General features: G+C 37.5%; 1 protein-coding gene and 1 pseudogene across 5 annotated transcripts in view; one reads left to right on the forward strand and one right to left on the reverse strand.

Annotated features, from left to right (window-relative positions):
* Positions 1–742: 742 nt before the first annotated feature.
* LOC112671944 (60S ribosomal protein L3-like) lies at positions 743–1,938 on the forward strand (annotated as a pseudogene).
* Positions 1,939–7,147: 5,209 nt separating this feature from the next.
* The window catches only part of ABCB7 (ATP binding cassette subfamily B member 7), a 164,885-nt gene continuing 151,223 nt past the window's right edge, over positions 7,148–20,809 (reverse strand). For all 5 annotated transcript variants that reach the window (XM_025466221.3, XM_025466223.3, XM_025466222.3 and 2 more), the window contains one exon: positions 7,148–8,424. In XM_025466221.3, coding sequence (XP_025322006.1) covers positions 8,209–8,424 — 216 coding nt within the window. In that variant the 3' untranslated portion in view covers positions 7,148–8,208. The remainder of the gene's footprint in view (positions 8,425–20,809) is intronic.

The raw sequence follows: 20,809 nt of genomic DNA on the forward strand, positions 1-20,809 counted from the left end.
ATATGAAGTGCTTCTCCTATAGACAGGACACTTGTTGGATCAAGTTGGACCATGATTTTTATATTCAATCTGACCATCTCTGCCTTTTGACTTATTTCATATTTTATATTGTTACATCTTCCACTTTTTTTCTATATGCCTCTTTTTTTTCTATTCCTATTTTATTGTCTTCATCTTGTATTAAGTGGATCTGTTCCAGTGTAACATTTTGATCCCTTTAATATTTTAAGTATATTTCTTCAGGTACTTAGTTGTTGTTCTAGAGCTTACAATATCCATTCTTACCTCTCAGAATTTACTTCATATTTGCACTGATTTGTTCCAGTAAATTATAGAACCTATTCCTATATAGCTCCTTTCCATACCACCTTTTTGTACTACTGTTATATGTATTACATTTGTTATTCATATGCATATATATGTATATATATTAAACTCAACAATACATAGTTAAAACTATTAGTTTATATGATCTTATATCTTTCAAAAACACCTAAGGGCAGGTGTATATTCATAGATTTTTGTTAATTTTAATCATCATATATCCCATTTCTAGCTCCCTTCATTTATTCTTGTGTATTCTGGATATCATCTGGTTTCATTTCCAAGAATTACTTTCATTACTACAAGACTTTTTTTCCATTCCCAACAGAAGAATACATATTGCTACACAGGACTGCTTTCTAAGTCAACTTCAATGAAATTAAAAAAATTTCTTGCTCTCCTTGCATTTGGCGGCAGAATGTCTCATAGGAAATTCTCTGCTCCCAGACATGGGTCCCTGGACTTCTTGCCCTAGAAACACAGTAGCTGGCACCATGGGAAGGTGAAGAGCTTCCCCAAGGATGAATCTTCCAAACCTATCCACCTCACAGCCTTCCTGGGCTACAAGGCTGGCATGACTTACATTGTGTGAGAGGTCAACAGGCCAGGATCCAAAGTGAACAAGAAGGAAATTGTGGAGGATGTGACCATTGTGGAAACACCATCTATGGTCGTTATGGGCATCATGGGCTATGAAGAAACCCCTTGAGGCCTCTGTACTTTGAAGACCATCCTTGCTAAGCACATCCATGATGAGTGCAAAAAGCACTTCTATAACAACTGGCATAAGTTTAAGAAGGCCTTCAACCAAATAGGTAGGATGCAAGTGATAGGATGATGATGGCAAGCAGCAGCTAGAGAACGACTTCAACAGCATGAAGAAGTACTACCAAATCATCCACATCATCATCCACTCCCAGATGCCCCTGCTTCCTCTATTCCAAAAGAAAGCCCACCCCATGGAGATCCAGGTGAATAGAGGCACAGTGGTTGAAAAGCTGGACTGGGCCCTTAAGAACATGGAACAGCAGGTGCCTGTGAACCAAGTGTTTGGGCAAGATGAGTAGATGTCATTAGTGTTACCAAGGGCAAAGGTTACAAAGGTCACCAGCCACTGGCACATCAAGATACCCTGCAAGACCTACCAGAGACTGTGCATGGTGGGCTGTATTGGGGCATGGCATCCTGCCCAAGTGGCTCCATGGAATGGGCTGGACAGAAAAGCTACCATCACTGCACGGAGATCAACAAGAATATCTACAAGATTGGTCAGGGCTACCTCGTCAAGGATGGCAAACTAATCAAGAACAATGCTTCCACTGATTATGATGTCTGACAAGAGCATCAACCCTCTGAGTTGGCTTTGTCAACTACGGTGAAATGACCAATGACTTTGTCATGCTGAATGGCTGTTTAGTGAGAAACAAGAAACAAGTGTTTACTCTCCACAAGTCATTGTTGGTGCAGATCAAGTGGCAGGACATGGAGAAAATTGACCTTAAGTTCATTGACACCACCTCCAGGTTTGGCCATGACTGATTCCAGATTGTGGAGGATAAGAAAACATTCATGGGATCACTTATGAAAGACCAAACTGCAAATGAAGGAGCTTAATGTCAGAAGCAGATTGTACAACTGATGGGATCTCAATAATTATTTTCCAGTGGAAAATGTAAGTTCTTCTAAAAGAAAGAAGAAACATGCAATTATACTTTTATTAAGTATCACACAAGAAACTTTATTGGTGCTCTGTTTTATGTATTTGAATTACCGTCTGGTGTCACCTGCTTTTTGCCTGAATAATTTCCTTTGTATTTTTGTATTTCTTGTAATAAAGATTTACTAGTAATGCATTTTCTTTTAACTTCCATCTTTATCTCACCTTCATTTCTGATAGTTTTGGATATAATATTCTTGGTTGACAGTTTTTTAATTTCAGCAATTTGAATATGTGATCCCTTTGTCTTCTGGTTTTTACTTTTGTAGTATATTTTTTTATTGGAGTTTGATTTGCCAACATATAGTATAACACCCAGTGCTCATCCCGTCAAGTGCCCCCCTCAGTGCCCATCACCCAGTCACCTCCTGACCACCTCCCCTTCCACTACCCTTTGTTTGTTTCCCAGAGTTAGGAGTCTCTCATGCTTTTACTGTTTCTTATGAGAAACTTCACCTGCTAATCATATTGGGGTTTCCTTGTATGTGAGGAGTCATTTTTCTCTTATTGTTTTTACAATTTTCTACTTATCTTTAGCTTTGAACATCTGTTTTTTTCCTAATTGGTGTTTTTGGAGCTTTTTTGATGTGTAATGTTTTTCATCAAATTTAGATGTTTCCATCCATCTCTTTGAATATTTTTTTCTGCTCCTTTCCTCTCCTCTGCTACTTACTTTATGAATACATTGGTATTTGTAATGGTGTTCCACATTTCTCTTGAGGATATTTCTCATTTTTATCTCTGTTCTTCAGACTGCATTCTCTCCACTGGTCTATCTTCAAGTTTGTAGATTCTTTTCTTTGGCCAGCTCAAATACATTATTGAGCTCCTTTAGTAAATTTCTCATTTCAGTTACTGTACTTCTTAACTACAGAATTTCCATTTGGTTCTTTTAAAATGATTTATATTTCTTTATTGAAAAATCTTTGTATGCTACATCTACCATCTGGGCTCCTTAAGGCCGCATTTACTGCCTGTTTCTCCTGTGTATGCATGACACTGCTTCTTTGCATTTCTTATAATCTTTTGTTATAAGTGGACATTTTATAATAGTATCTTAAAGCAACTCTGGATAATGATCCTCCTCCTCCAAGGGCTCAGTATTTTCTTGGTTATTTCCCTTGCAGTGTGCAGCCTGTTGTTATCTATTTTATCTAGTCACCTAAGGGTTGTCTCTGGGTGGGCATAATGCACTTACTGGCAAGATTTTTACCCTTTACCAATGGATTTGTATGCGCTTAGAGGCTGCTTTATGTCAGGGAGTTTTCTTTTGACCCATATTCAGCCAAGAACTAGTAACTGGGAGGTTCCTTTTCTGTCCCAGGAGGGCACAGTTTTAGACATATACATAGTTTTCCAGACTGCCAAGGAGTGTGATTTTATTTTTATGCCTATATCCCTAATAGTCACCTCTAGATCAGAACACTTTATTGTTGTGTTTGGTCAAGTTCCTTGTACCAGCAAAGCTTTTGCTCTGTGTTCATGGGTCTGCATGTACTGGGAAATGCTTTTAAGTGTGCCACATGTTCTGCTCTAATTGTCCTGAGTAGGTGCCGACCAGCACATGTACACAGTCTTTCCAATCCCGAGAGTTGACTGTGCTCCCAGGAGGTCTCTTTTTGGTTCCCTCTTGATTTCTTTTTATTAAAATTCTGGCTGCTCTGCTGCTTTGCTTGTATCAGCTCTTCCTAATTGCTCTCCATCAAGATCTCCATTGTTTTGACAATGTCCATAGGGGCAGAGTTCACCATGCTGTTTCAAATGAAGTCAGTCCCCTGGACAGAGTGGTGGAATTCTTTGTCCTCATTGCATACCTTCCCACTTAAAAAGAACCTGTGCACCACTGAACTGACCCTGAAGGAAGGGGCCCAGAGTAAAACCTCCTGTTTAATTAGAACCTCCTGAGTGGGCACTGGAGCACGGTGTCAGTCCTTCTCAGTTTTCCTCTCCTTGAGTGAAACAACCAAACTTTGAGTCAGGTAGGGTGGAAAAAATCAAGGCCTCAGTATTCTCAGCCTACACAAAGAATAGAGCTTCCACTAAAAGAATGGGGCAGCCCCGGTGGCTCAGGGGTTTAGCGCTGCCTTTGGCCCGGGGTGGGATCCTGGAGACCTGGGATCGAGTCCCATGTTGGGCTCCCTGCATGGAGCCTGCTTCTGTCTGTGTCTCTGCCTCTTTCTCTATGTCTCAAATAAATAAATAAATAAATAAATAAATAAATAAATAAATAAATAAAATCTTAAAAAAAAAAAAGAATGTAGGCTAAAAGGTGGAAGGTTACCAGTCCTCTTGGCTGTGTCTGTGGAATAAATTTCTGCAATACAGAGTTTGGGGGGAAAGAAATACAAGGCAGCTGAAACCACAGATCCAGGATGGGAGGTGGGGAGAGGAGCCCTAATATCTTCACCACATCTGCCTAGAATAGTGTACCCAAGATAGAGCTTCTATAACACAGACTGGTTATGCTAGAGGATATGCCAGTAATTCTTGAAATGCCACAGACTCCTGCTATTCTGATATTTAATAGGTTTTCTTGAATCAATGTTTTTCCAATTGCTATATGCTCTTTGGACAATTTCTAAAGACTTTAAATTATTGTTTTAAAAACATAATTTCAAACAGTTGTTTTGGTGGAGAGGGTCTACTGAGCTCACTTCAACATTCTCGAAGTCTTAGCCTTCAATATATTTTAAACCTAACTTCTGAGCAGAAATATACAGCAAAAAGAGAAATGGAGTAGGTGTCAAGAGCCAGGGTTTTCATTCCAACTTGGTTCCTAGCAAGCTCAGTAACTTCTCCTGAAATTCAGTTTCCTTATGAGGAAACTGTATTAAAGACCTCTATATTCCTTCCAACTCTAAAAATCCTATGATTTTATGAAGTAGAAATGGAATAGAAAGTAATCAGTGAAAAACATTGTTGTGCAGCTGTGTGAGAACAGGAAATATAAAAACTATCCACTTCCTTTTTAAACCAAAATGTTCCAACTTTTTAATTAGAACAGGTGCTTCATTTCCAACTCTACTTAATCAAAATGCTAGTTTTGCATGCTTTGCAGTCAAAAATTTCTCTACCCCAAAGGTTTCCTCCCTAATCATTAGAACTGAAAAACTTGGGGCAACAGAGAGCTGCCTTTCACTGATTGGTCATCAAAAATGTGACAGCTAAATGAAAGTACCATAATTTCCTATCATTTTACCCATATTATGAACTCTGCAAGCGATTACTTTCTCTGAGGCAATTCCAAGTTTTCACCTTCTTTATTTTTTTAAAGATTTTATTTATTTATTCATGAGAGACATAGAGAGAAAGGCAGAGACATAGAGGGAAAAGCAGGCTCTTCGCAGGGAGCCTGATGCGGGACTCGATCCCTGGACTGGGATCACAATCTGCGCTAAAAGCAGACGTTCAACTGGTGAGACACCCAGGCGTCCCAAGTTTTCATCTTCTGCATAAGGATCTAAGGCCATACTTCCAGAGTGTCTACTAATTATCCATACTTACTCTGAAGGTGTGAAGGACAAAATATCAGTTCTACCTATGCAATGCAGAAAAAGAGTTGCTTCAATGGGCCACCCATTTCTAACAAACACATATTGTTTATTTAGTAATAATTATCTGCATAAATTGCTGTAACAATAAAAAAACTGTGGTAAAGAGCCTCCCTTGCTGAGTCATTTTGTCTTAACTAATCAGTTTTAACCAGCTTATTTGACTTAATATTGTCATTTATTATACAGTTTACATTCAAAATCTATATACTCAAAGCAGGGGGAAAGGGGATTTTCTATAATTTAAGAAAGCTGCCAATGCAACTATATTTAAAAGCTTTCAACAACAACAATCCACAACAGAATATCCAATGATAAAGGTACAAGGTATATATGAATTATGAATCTACATTGGCAAAAGTTGCTACTCACTGACACATCCTGCAATTAGGAAGGATGACAGTGAGATGACAATATAGACAGTGATTCGGGAACAAGAATTCATATAATCTTTAAATATCTTGTCCTTAAAGCAAAACTTATTTTTACTTATTATCTATTCATTTATGAGAGAAAGAGAGAGAGGGTGGGGGGGTTGGTGGGGGAAGGGCAGGAGAGAATCTTAAGCTGGTTAAACCAACTTATTTATGAGAGAGAGAGAGAGAGAGAGAGAGAGAGAGAGAGAATATGTGAACGTGCAAGGGTAGGGTGGGGGACAGGCAGAGGGAGTGAGAGAATCTTAAGCAGGTTCTATGCCCAGCTTAGAGCCTGATGCAGGGCTTGATCTCATGATTCTAAAATCATAATTGAACTGAAATCCAGAGTTGAGCGCTTAAGAGAGTGAGCCACCCAGGTGTCCCTCAAAACTTATTTTTAAACTAGCCATTTGTGCAAACTTATCTTTGTCAACATCTAAGGGAAAAGGCAAAATATTTATCTTAAGGTGTATAAAAGGTGCAAATCCCTGTAGAGGAAAAGTAAATGCATACTCCGAGTTTGTCCAAATGCCTAGGCCTCTTTATAATTCTCACAGCTGACCCTCAGACTTTATAACTGTTGAAAAATTTCCAAATCTGATCCCAAATTACCCTGGTTTCAATTTAATTTTTGTAAACTGGGATTCCTATAGAAAGAAAATATACAATCTTTAAAATGGATGAGAAAACCGTATCATCTTGCTCCATTTTCAGAGCCCATATTCTAAAACTGTAGCTTATTTATCCCAAACCATTAAAAAAAATTATGTTTCAACATTGATTTAAAAATTTATACTTTATAGCCTCTTATGTGAATATGTAATATTGTAATGTAAAATTATTATTATAATAAATGCCCCTTTTCTTGACATTTTCTTCTGAGTGAATCATCCTAGGTAGCTTTTCTTTCGTTTTGCCTATTGTTTTACTGTATCTTAATAAGAGAAAAATATTTAAGGCTTACTTAATGGCCCTTATAATTGTGTTTTTCAGGTAATTCAAGTTTTTATTAGCTGAAAATACTGGTTAATGACCACATGATCCAGTGGTCTAGAGACCACCTCTAATCATATGAAAATTATAAAATAAGTTTCTTCAAAAAGAAGCTATTCAAACTGGAAAAGAGAGGAGCTTCTCAGTGAACATATAACAACGTTTTATTAATTATTTAGCAGGTAAAACTTGTTTTGTTTGGGCTTTTCCTTGTTATGTCACACTTAAATGAACTCATTAAATTACTGAAAAAGGGAAAACCTTGTAATAAATTCTAACATGTCAACACTGATTAAAGTCCCAATCATCTAGAGTATATATATATATATATATATATAATCTTCTCTTATTTACCTCAAGGTCATTAATAATTTTTAAGTGGTTGTTACTTTAAATACATATATGAACATGTGCATACACACATATATATGCATGCATACATTCCACTTAGTTGTTTCTTTATATAACTTCAGACAGGAAAAGCACTATAGTTAAGATGGAAATAGAAGAACAATTAACTTTTTAAGCTTTTTAGATCATTCCCAGTAGGACAACTGTCAAATTACATCAGGGTGTTAAGTGTTTAAAGAGAAAACTATAAATTTTGGTCCAAAATAAAAGCAGCAAATCATTTTGATGAAAAAATAAAATTCCCAACATTAGAGATGCTGGTTAATGATGAAGAACATTCTACATACATACATGAAAATTAAGGCTTTTCCTCCAAAAGATATACAATTGCAAATGCTTTAAAAAAACGAAAGAATTGCTATTATTAAAGTATGTGAGTGGGGAGAGAGGAGGAGAAACAATGAATTTTTACTGTCCTTTATTTTTAAAGAAATGGATACTTTCCATCTCAATTGTCAACATAAAGCAGATTTAAAAAACTATTAAAATTTGGAATCCAGTATAATTAATCTGGTTATAGATATCAAATGGCTATCAGGCCTCAAAAATAGAAATGGGGAAAAGTGAAATGGTAACAAAAACTATGCTTAGGGCACAACTAAGGCAGTAACAAGAAAATAATCTGGGGCTAAATACAGACCTCACATTAAATATTGTGAAAGATGTAAAACTCAAACTCCTTTTCAAATAAATCTCACCTAAAAGAAGGATTATAGAAAATGGGAATGTATGATTTTTTTTTAATAAAACAATTCTGCTTCAGTGCAAATGTGTAAAAAAAAATGTCTCATACAACTTAGCAGGAACAGTTTCCACAGCCTTTTACACTGTTGACAATTTCTTCTTGTAGTTTCTTCCTTTCCTCCTCTTTGGACACATTTTCTTTCTTTGCATCCCATGTGGGGTTACCATGGTTCTGCACACGGCTACTCTGTGTATGCCACATTTCTGAATAGATACTGCCAGGGTTTGCAAGCAAGCCATGGTGGGTACCACGTTCAGCTATCTTACCCTAAAAAGCAAAAGCAAGAGAAACAAAGAAAAAAGTCATATAACTAGCATAATAATTGAAAATACATAATTTCTAACTATGGACTCTGAAGGATTTGCATTCATTTAGTGCCTCTCCAAATTCCTCAACCATAGTACAAGTGGGAAAAAATGAGGTAGGAATGCTTTTTTTACTGTTAAACTATTAGTCCAGTGAACAAACAAAAAGCTGTGAAATCCCATATGCTGTAAAACATTTCACTTAAAAGAAATAAAATTTTAAAGTTTTATTTTTAATTTTGAAGGACAAAGGGTGAAAAATTTTAAAGGTGATAGTAACTGATAAATATTTAATCAAAAGCACTATTATCTATTAAAGGGACTTAAAAATAATACCCTGAAATCCTGACATATACTTTAAAATAAATTTTCTCCTGAAAAGCTTGCTTCTTTCAGTAGCTATTTTTGTTAACAATGGATATTAAAGTTAACTTTGGAGATGTGGTATAGATTCCAAACTCTTATCTACAATTAATTTGTCTCTTGACAGCTACTGCTTAACATGCTGGGAGACAAAAGGAATTTTGTTACTTTTACTGGTACTACCAGTTATAGGACTTTTACAAATACACCCTTAAGCAAAACAACTAAAATTTGTTTCCACATCTGAGTGGTTAAGGCTCCTCTTTCATTGCTAGCTAGGCAGCTTAAAAATGAACTATTTTGCTCAGCTATTTAATTCTTCTGGATTATGAAGAGTGTAGTTCTCAATCTTGGCATGTATGGACCACTTCATTGGCACAAAACTCCCCATGGATTACGTATTTCATATTTTTTTATTTAATACTGTCAAAAACAAAATAAAATCCTCAGTGAAAACTTCATCAAAAGCTACTAGAAAAAAAAGAATTACTTTTGTGGAAATACCAATGAAATAAATCACAAATAATTATCATCATTTAATATTATACTTATAATAATATTAATATTACTATAAGTACTCATTACTCACTCCAGATACTGAATCAGTCTTTTATTCAAATTAATTACATTTGAATTAATAAGTAGTAAAAATGTAAAAAATAGATTTTAAATTACTTTTATTTGTATTAAGCACAAATGTATAGATCTTAAAAACTTAAGATTAAAAAGCTTATAATAAAAAGGTCTTTTTCCTTCTCCTTCATGCTTGACTATCTCTTTCCTATTCTCAAATGCATAGCTATTTCTTCTGGTATTTACACATACATATATGTATTAGCACAAGTGTTAATATTTAGTGTTTTCCTTATTATGACCATGTAAAGCATTACCTGTTGAGTCAAGTAGGTACTAAAATTTTATATATTTTTTCTTTTGAAGACCATTTGAATGGTAAATGGTTCTCCAACCTTTTATTTTCAGGCTGGAGGTGTCCTTATGTCTAAAATGACTCTCTTGTAAGCAGCAGATAGATGGGTCTTGCTTTTTTATCCAGTCTGAAACCCTGCGCTTTTTCATGGGGTCATTAAGCCCATTCACGTTCAGAGTTACTACTGAAAGATATGAATTTAGTGTCATCATGATACCTACTCAGTCCCTGTTTTTGTGGATTGTTTCCTTGGACTTCCTCTTTCTCTTACAGAGTCCCCCTTAATATTTTTTGCAGAGCTGTTTAGGTGGCCACATATTCTTTCAGTTTCTGCCTATCTTGGAAGCTCTTTATGTCTCCTTCTGTTCTGAATGAGAACCTTGCTGGATATAGTATTCTTGGCTCCAAGTTCTTCTCATTTGGGACCCTGAATATATCCTTCCAGCCCTTTCTGGCCTGCCAGGTCTCGGTGGAGAGGTCTGCTGTTATCCTAATGCTTCTCCCCATAAAGGTAATGGATTCTTCTCTCTTGCTGCTTTAAGGATCTTCTCTTTATCTTTGGAATTTGCAAGTTTCACTATTAAATGTCGAGGTGTTGAAAGGTTTTTATTGATTTTAGGGGGGGATCTATCTCCTGGATCTGAATGCTTGTTTCCCTTCCCACTTTAGGGAAGTTCTCAGCTATGATTTGTTCAAATACATATTCTGGTCCTCTGTCCCTTTTGGCACCCTCGGGAACCCCAATTAAACGTAGGTTTTTCTTCCTCAGGCTGTCATTTATTTCCCTTAATCTATCCTCGTGGTCTTTTGTCTGTCTCTTTTTTTCCTCAGTTTCCCTCTTTGCCATCAACTTATCTTCTATGTCACTCACTCGTTCTTCTACCTCGTTAACCCTTGTCGTTAGGACCTCCAGTTTGGATTGCATCTCATTTGATTGATCTTTAATTTCTGCCTGATTAGATCTAAATTCTGCAGTCATGAAGTCTCTTGAGTCCTGTATGCTTATTTCTAGAGCCACCAGTAGCTGTATAATAGTGCTTCTGAATTGGCTTTCTGACATTGAATTGTAATCCAGATTTTGTAACTCTGTGGGAGAGAGGACTGTTTCTGATTCTTTCTTTTGAGGTCAGTTTTTCCTTCTAGTCATTTTGCTCAGTGTAGAGTGGCCAAAACAAGTTGTACTGGAAAAAGGAGAAAAATAGAGAGAAAAAAGGAAAAAAAAGGGGGGGGGGGAACAAACAGAAAACAAAAAACAAGGGGGAATATCCTCTGATTCTATATACTGTAAATCCCTCCACTTCCCCTGGAACTTTCCAGTACTGATTGGTCAATAACTTGCTTTTCCCCTGTCCTTCCAGTGGGTCTTCTGAGGGAGGGGCCTACTGTGCTGATTCTCAGGTGTGTGCACCTGGGGGAGCTTCTCAGTCCCCTGCCAGGTGCACAGCTCAGTGGGAGCTGTTTATCCTGTGAGGCCCCTGCTCAGCCACAGGTACAAGGTGACACCAGGAGGAACAACAACAGTGGCGGCGGCCAGTTCTCTAGCCCTGGGGTCAGCTCCTGCAGTAACTACCGCAGCTTCCAGTCCGCAGGGGCCTGGATGCTCCACCGGCGGAGGGCGCTCATTTGCACAGTTCAGGGCCGGCAGGCAGCAGGAGCGTCCTTGCTGTCCTGTGTCCTCCCGGCCTCTGCCTGTCCCAGGGGGAGCGTCGGATCTTGGGCTGTCCCCCAGCGCCCTGGGCTCCAGGGCCTGCACCGCTAGAATCGCGTTCCCCAGGCGCAGCCCCCTCCACACGGAGCCGCCCCCCGGAGCTGCTCCCGCTGCTCCCGGGCCGAGGGGGCTCGCGCTCAAGCCCTTTAGGGAGCTCAGCTAGTGGTGTGTGGCGCACTCTCCCCTGGGGTGCAGTTCCTTTGTTAGTGCCCCTGGGAGCCTGAGGGCATCCCTGTCCCTCCTGGGATCCTGCCCGACTGAACTCTTCTCTCTGTAGCATTCCAGCTCTTTTTAAATCTCAGACCGAATTCGTAGGTTTTCAGGATGATTTGAAAGTGATCTAGGTAAGTTGGTGGGGACAGGTGACTTGGGGACACTACTCTTCTGCCATCTTGCCCTGCTTCCTATATATATTTTTTTTCTCATAAAAGTTTTAATTCTTCCTGGACTTAGTAATTGCCTTGTTTTTTCATTTTCTTAGTTTTCTATGTCACTATTGGCAATTCTCGCTAAACTTTCTTCCAGAATTATGAAGCCCATCTGAATATTATTTTTCTCATTATCATATTAGGTAATCTATTAGTTCAATCCCCTCATGATCAACTCCCCTTTGAGGTATTCTTCTTATAACTTTTAAGGTTGTTTTATTTATCTTCAACTCTGAAATTTTATGATAATGTGTTGTGATGTGTGTATGTTTTCCTTTCCATTCATCGTGCTGGGTACTTGGTAGACCCTTTCAATCTGGAAACTCATGCTTCTCCTTGTTTAGCAACTGCCACAGACACTTTTTCCCACTTCATCCTCTCTCTAAATTTACTTTTTGCTAATTCATTTGAGAATTAGTTACAGACATCATTACATTTCATTCCTAAATATTAGTATATATTTCCTAAAAACAAGAATACTTTCATACTGACTAGAATACAAATGTTATCACACCAAAGAAATTTATAAAACACATAGTCCATAGTCAGATTTCACCCACTGTCCCTTTATATACATATTTTTCCACCCAGAATCCAATCATGATCAGTACACTGAATTTATAAGTTTCCTAGTCTGTGTAGGTATGTGTGACACTGACACTTCTAAAATGTCCAGGTAGGTTTTTTTAAAGAATGCCATTAAGTTGTTTTGTTTAGTTGCTCCTGCTTATTAGATCCATGATAAACATTTTTGGTAGAAATACAATATAGGTGATGCGCCCTAGTGTGTCAGATCAGGTGGTACACAATGTTGCTTTGCACCAGAATTAATAATATTAAGTTTGATCATTTGGTTAAGGGAGTGTACCAGACTTCTCTATTTTAAGGATACTTTTTCTCTTTGAAATTAATAAGTAAAAGTCAATAGGTTACATTTTGAAACTGTGTAAATATCCCATTTCCCAATAATTTCTCACCATATAGTTTTAGCAACCAACGATGATTGTTACCTGCAGTCATTATTACAATGGTAGTTGCAAAATATGATTTTCAAAATTTTATCATTCCTTTTACAAGTGCTGACATCCTTCTTAAGGAAGAGCTTTCCCTTTCCCCATACTTTTGCATTGTTGTGAAATTATAGCATAATTTCTTACTAAACATGTTGTAATTCATAAGTATTATTATTGTTTTTTTATGTTCAAATTATCCTACATTGGGCCAGTGGGAGCCAACGCAAAATAGTTCTTGTGTCCTTGTGATAAGTATTCATTACTTTACTCACTCCAGATACTGAATCAGTCTTTTATTCAAAGAATTTTGGTTTCTTTTAGTGAGGAATAATATTTAGTACTCAAGATCTACATGCTAGTTATACTTATTACTATTGGGATTTCAATGCTTCCAGGCCTTTCTGGTGAAAAGTTAGGGACTTCTTTATAATCCTTATAATCTTGAATTCATACTGATAATTCTGTTCCAATGTAATGTCACAAGGTTGCTCCTATTTTTCTCCTGTTCCATATTTTTATCTGTTTTACAACATTGATATACTTATGCATATGCTCACACTTAAAATATACAAAAAAAAAAACAGTTTAAAACAGTCTACTCCCATAGTACTACTAATAACAAAATTAGGTTCATATTTTGATTTATTTTTGTCCTTAATTCCACTAAGGGTAAATAATCAGAGTAACATGTTCAACAGTTACTCGGACTGTTTTCTTTCTGTATGCTTGTTATCAATTTGTTATGCAGTTAGTTTCACTTCCTTATGGTTGTAATCACCTTTTGTTTTTCCCCATCCCTGCTGATTTTCAAAACTTTTAATATATAAAAATATTATCATGGTTCAAAAATAAAAATAATATAAAAATAGAGGAGCTAAGGTGGTAGAGTAATAGGAGAACTGTAGGCTTGCTGCATGCCTCAAACACAGCTAGATAAGTATCAAATCATTCTGAATACCCAAGAAATCAATCTGAAGACTGACAGAACAAAGTACACAACTAGAGAGAGAGAGGAGGCCACATCGTAAAAGGTAGGAGATGCAGAAACCTGGTTTGGGGGAGAAATGGATCTTAGGTGCTGTAGAGGTGAAGGAGCCCAGGTAGCAGAGGGAGGCAAGAGAGAGGAGCACACAGGGAATCACACAATGAATACACTTCCCAAACACATTAACTGAGAAAACAAGAGGGGGTGATTTTCGTGAGTTTTTTTTTAGCCAGCAGGGCTTGAAGACTGGAGTTTTAGAGGTCCCTGGCATAGCTGGTACAGAGCCCTGAGGGTGCTGCAGTTCTCCCATAGAGAAGGCAGGAAGGTAAACCAGGGGCAGATGGCATTATCTGAGATCTCCTGAGATGCACTGGGAAAAATGGCTCCCCCTTTCTGGAGTGCATCTGAGATGGGTACCATTGCCTCTTTGGGGGCAAAGGAGCCAGTGGGCAATATTTTCCTTCCCTCACCCCTCAGAATAGGTACAGAGACACCTGCTGAGGATAGTGAAACCAGACATTGGCTGCTTAGTGAGCTTTGCTCCAAATTCCACACTCCTGAGCTCTGGTGAGACTGCCCTTCTGTCTTAAGCCTGTACCACCCTCAGCACAGCAAAACCCTCCCCCAGACCAGCACAGGTCCCCACCACACCAGGTCGCTAAAACTCAGCCAGCCTCACTGGAGAAGAGACCAACATGCACTGTACTGCAACAGGCAGGCAAGCAACCCAGACATAGACAGTGAGAAAACAATGATCTAAAAAACACTTAGGGTGCATAAAGGGACTTTATTTGCTCCTCTGGGAGTGCTTCCCTGACATTCATGAGCACGAACTTCCCTCTCTCGGGAAAAGGAACTGGCAGGTGCCACTCCCTTCCACTGCCCTCCACCATAAATTAACTTCAATAAATAGAAGAGTGCCAACACAGGCTGCTTAATTGCTTACACCAACCCTGCCTCTCTTCACTCTACTGGTTTTGCTTTCCTGAGGCAAGTGTGCCTGAGAACTAACACAGCAGGCTCCTCCTCCCAAAGACCAGCACAAACCCCCATAGGCATCATGTCTACTGACCACAGACTTCTGCAAAGCTTCAGCCCTAGTGTAAATGGCATCAGGTCTCTTTTTAAAAAGCAGACCAGAACACAACTAGTTAAAACCAGTCAGACTCTGGCCAAGGTCCAGACACTACCCATTGTAGGCAAGGAGAAACTGCAGAGTACTGATTTGAGGCATAGAGCAGCCATAACACAGCAGCAGAGTGCATATAGCACACCAGAGACACTTAATGAAGTCCCATGCCCTGGACATTGTATGATCTTTTCTACATAAAGTCATTACTATCAAGAGCAGGAAGCATAACAGACTTTTGTAACACATAAAAGAATACAGAGACCTAGACAAAATGCCAAGACAGACAAATTCAGGACAAATGAAAGAACAAGAAAAGGTCATGGTCAAGGATCTAAACAAAATAGATGTAAGTAATATGCTTGATTCAGAAATTAAAGCAACAATCATAAGGATACTAGCTGGGATTGAGAAAACCATAGGAGACCAGGGAGATCCTTAACACTGAGATAAAAGAGCTTTAAAATAACCAGGGCAAAATGAAAAATGCAATAACTGAGATTCAAAACTGACTGGATGCCATGACCACAAGGAAGGAAGAAGCAGAGGAATGAATAAATGATACAGAAGATACAATTATGGAAAATAAGGGAACTAATATAAAGGAGGGAAAAATCTAGGACGAAAAAGTAGACTTAAGGAACTCAGTGACTCCATGAAACATAATTACATTTGTATCCAAAGAAGAAGTCCCAGAAGAAGAGAGAAAAGGGGAAGGTTTTTTGATGGGAGAACTCCTATCAAATTCAACAAAAGCAGGCCAACACCAAGACATACTGTAGCTAAATTCACACAAAAAACAAAACAAAACAAAAAAAAAACCCAAAACAAAAAAACAGAGATACAGAAAAAATCCTAAAAGTAGCAAGACAAAAGGAGTTCCTAACTTAAGAGGGAAAATAAACTGTATTAGCAGCAGACCTATCCACAGAAACTTAGCAGTCCAAAGGAAAGTGGCATGATATATTCAACATGCTGAATGGGAAAAATATGCAGGTAAGAATACTCTATCCAACAAGGCTGTCATTCAGAATAGAAAGGGTTTCACAGACAAACAGAAATAAAGGATTTCATGACCACTAAACCAGCCTTGCAAAAAATATTAAAGAGGACTCACTAAGTGGGAAATAAGACTAAAACTAACAAAGACGAGAAGGTAATATAGGGGGAACTGGGTAGTTCAGTTGGTTAACTGTTTGCCTTCAGGTCAGGTTATGATTCTGAAGTCCTGGGATTGAGCAATGCATCTGGCTCCCTGCTCAGTGAGGAGTCTGTTTTTCCCTCTGCCACTCCTCCTGCTCATGCTCTCTCATTCTCTCTTAATAAATAAATCTTTATTTAAAAAAACACACAGAAAAACTCCAGAAACAATGACAAAACAAGTAATAAAATGGCACTAAATTGATATCTAACAATAATTACTCTGAATGTAAATCAAATGACATGGTGTCAAAATGGATAAAAAACACAAAAAATCCATCTATATGCTGCCTACAGGAGACTCATTTTAGACCTAAAGACATCTGCAGATTGAAAGTGAGTGGATGGAGAAATAATTACCATGCAAGTGGACATCAAAAAAAGCCAGAGTAGCAATACTTATATCAGACCAACTAGATTTTAAACCAAAGACTGGAACAAGAGATGAAGAAGGGTATTATATAATAAAGAAAGGGGTCTATCAAAGAAGATCTTCCCCACCTTGGGAGCACTTAAATATGTAACACAATTAATATCAAACATAAAGGAACTCATCGATAATAATACAAAAACAGTAGGGCCTGCTTACACGAAGGGACAGATCATCTAAGCAAAAATCAACAAGAAAACAATGTTTTTTTTTTTTAAATTTTATTTATTTATTTATTTATGATAGTCACAGAGAGAGAGAGAGAGAGAGAGAGAGAGGCAGAGACACAGGCAGAGGGAGAAGCAGGCTCCATGCACCGGGAGCCCGACGTGGGATTCGATCCCGGGTCTCCAGGATCACGCCCTGGACCAAAGGCAGGCGCCAAACCGCTGCACCACCCAGGGATCCCCAGAAAACAATGTTTTTGAGTGACACACTGGACCAAATGGATTTAACAGATATATTCAGAACATTTCACCCTAATCAGCAGAATACACATTCTTTACAAGTACTTGTAAGACATTCTCCAGAATAGATCACATACTGGTCACAAATCAAGCCTCAACAAGTACTGAAAGAATGAAATCATACCATACATACTTTCTGACCACAACACTATGAAATTTCAAACCAACCACAAGATAAAATTTGAGAAAGACTGCAAGTACATGGAAGGTAAACAACATGCTACAAAACAATGAATGAGTCAACAAGAAAATAAAATAAATTAGGTAAAAACAAAGAAACAAATGAAAACACGACAGTTCATAACATTTGGGATGCAGCAAAACAGGACATAAGAGGGAGTATGTAGCAATATAGGCCTATCTCAAGAAGAAAAATCTCAAATATGCAACCTAACCTTACACCTAAAGGAACTAGAAAAATAACAACAAATGAAGCCTAACATCAGTAGAAGAAGGGAAATGGTAAGATTAGAGCAAAAATAAATGATACAGAAATTAAAAAAAAAAAACAGTAGAAGAGATCAATGAAGCCAGGAGCGGTTCTCTGAAAAAATTAATAAAATTGATAACTCCTTAGTCAAACCTACAAAAATGAAAGAGAAAGGATCCAAATAAATAAAATAACAAACAACAGAGAACTCACAACATCACAAAAATACAGACAAGTATACGATAATATTATGAAAAAATTTTTTTATTATGAAAAATTGTATGCCAACAAATTAGGCAATCTGGAAGAAATGGATAAATTTCTAGAAACATATAAAATACCAAAACTGAAACAGGAAGAAACATAAACTTTGAACAGACAGACAAACAGTGAAGACATTGAGTCAGTAATCAAAAATCTGCCAACAAACAAAAGTCCAGAGCCAGATGGCTTCACAAGGGAATTCTATCAAACCTTTAAAAAAGAGTTAATACCTATTCTTCAACTATTCCAAAAAAAGAGAAATGGAAGGAAAATTTCCAAACTCATTCTACAAGGCCAGCATTACTCTGATTCCAAAACCAAAGATTTCATCAAAAAAGAGAACTACAAGTCAGTATCTCTGATGAACATGGATGCAAAAATTCTCAACAAAATACTAGCAAATTGAAAACAACAGTACAGGAAAGGAATTATTTACCATGATCAAGTGGGATTTATTCCTGGGCTGCAGGGATTGTTCAATATTCAAAAGCCAATCAATGTGATACACCACATTAATAACAAAAAGATAATAACCATATGATCCTGTCAACAGATGCAGAAAAAGCATTTGACAACATACAACATCCATTCTTGATTTAAAACCCTCAACAACTGAGGGCAAGAAGGAACATACCTCAACATCATAAAGCCCATATGTTAAAGATCAACAGCTAATATCATGAACCATGGGTAAAAATTGAGAGCTTTTCCTCTACCATCAGGAACAAGACAGGGATGTCCATTCTCACCAATTTTATTTAACATAGTATTGGATGTCCTGGCCTCAGCAATCAGACAATGAAAAGAAACAAAAGGCATCCAAATCAGCAAAGAAGGAGTCAAACTTTCACTATTCACAGATGACAGAATACTCTAAGCAAAGACTCCAACAAAAAACTGCTAAAAATTCATAAACGAATTCTGTCCAGTCGCAGGATACAAAATCAATGTACAGAATTCTGTTGTATTTCTATACACCTATAATGAAGCAGTAAAAAATAATCATGAAATCAATCCCATTTACAATTGCAACAAAAACCATAAGAATGAATGGAACCAAAGAAGTAAAAGATCTGTACTCTGAAAACCAGAAAACACTGATGAAATAAATTGAGGATTACACAGAAAGGGAAAAACATTCCATGCTCATGGATTGGAAGAACAAATATTATTGGAACATCTATACTACCCAAAGCAATCTACCCATTTAATGCAATCCCTATCAAAAAACCAACAGCATTTTTCACAGAGCTAGAACAAATTATCTTAAAATTTGTATGGAACCTCAAAAGACCCTGAATACCCAAAATAACATTGAAAAAGAAAAACAAAGCTGGAGTCATCACAATTCCAGACTTCAAGTTATATTACAAAGCTATAGCAATCAAGACAGTATAGTACTGGCACAAAACAGACACACAGATCAACAGAACAGGACAGAAAACCCAGAAATGGATCCACAAGTATAGGTGAACAAATCATGTTGGGAAAACTAGACAGCTACATGCAAAAGAATGAATCTGGACCACTTTCTTATACCATACACAAAAATAAATTCAAAATAGATGAAGACCTAAATGTTAGATAGGAAACCATCAAAATCCCAGAGGAAAATACAGAGTAACCACTGTGACATCAGTTGTAGCCACATCTTTCTCAGTATGTCTCCAGAGGCAAGGGAAACAGAAGCAAAAACAAACTATTGGGACTTTTCAAGATAAAAAGCTTCTGCACAATGAAGGAAACAATTAACAAGATGAAAAGGCAACCTTCAAAAATGGGAGAAGAGGGATCCCTGGGTGGCGCAGCGGTTTAGCGCCTGCCTTTGCCCCAGGGCGCGATCCTGGAGACCCGGGATTGAATCCCACGTCAGGCTCCCGGTGCATGGAGCCTGCTTCTCCCTCTGCCTGTGTCTCTGCCTCTCTTTCTCTCTGTGACTATCATAAATAAATAAAAATTTAAAAAAAAATGGGAGAAGGTATTTGCAAATGACATATATGAGGGTTAGTATACAAAATCTATAAAGAACTTATTAAACTCAACATCCAAAAAACAATCCAGTTTAAAAATGGGCAAACACATGAACATCCATTTTTCCAAAGAGGATATCCAGATGGCTAACTGGCACATGAATATATGGTCAACATCTCTCATCATCAGGGAAATACAAATCAAAAGCATGATGATATACCATCTCACACCTGTCAGGATGGCTAGAATTAACAACACAGCAAACAATAGGCATTGGTGAGGATGTAGAGAAAGGGGAATCCTCTTACAGTGTTGGTGGAAATGCAAACTGGTGCAGCCATTATGTAAAACAGTATGGAGGTTCTTCATAAAGTTAAAAAGAGAACTCAGCAACTGCACTTCTAGGTATATACTGAAAGGATACAAAAATACAGATTTGAAAGTGTACATGCACCCTGACATTTATAACAGCATTATCAACAATAGCCAAACTATGAAAAAAGCCCAAATGCTCACTGACTGATGAATGGATAAAGATGTGATGCATATATACACAATGGAATACTACTCAGCCATTAAAAATAATGAAACATTGCCATTTTGCCAGGATGTGGATGGAGCTAAAGAGTATTATGCTAAGTGAAATAAGTCAGTCAGAGAAAGACAAATACCATACAATTTCACTCACATGTGGAATTTAAGATAGAACACAGATGAACATGGGGGAAAAAAGACAAATAATAAAACAGACTCTTTACCTATAGAAAATAAACTGGGAGATGCTGGAGGGGAGCAGGGTAGGGAGATGGGTTAAATGGGTGATGGGGTTTAAGGAGGACACTTGTTGTGATGAGCAATGGGTGCCACGATGAATCACTAAATTCTACCCCTGAAACTAACATTACAATGTCTGTTAACTAGAATTTAAAAACTTGAAAGTATAAAAAAATATAAAAAATTATAATCAGGAAAGTCATGTTCCCTTTCTTATCTTTTCTATCCCTTTCTCTCCCTACTCTATAAGTAGTTAA

The sequence above is a fragment of the Canis lupus genome, chromosome X, assembly GCF_003254725.2.
Source record: "Canis lupus dingo isolate Sandy chromosome X, ASM325472v2, whole genome shotgun sequence".
In the NCBI taxonomy this organism is placed as follows: domain Eukaryota; kingdom Metazoa; phylum Chordata; class Mammalia; order Carnivora; family Canidae; genus Canis; species Canis lupus.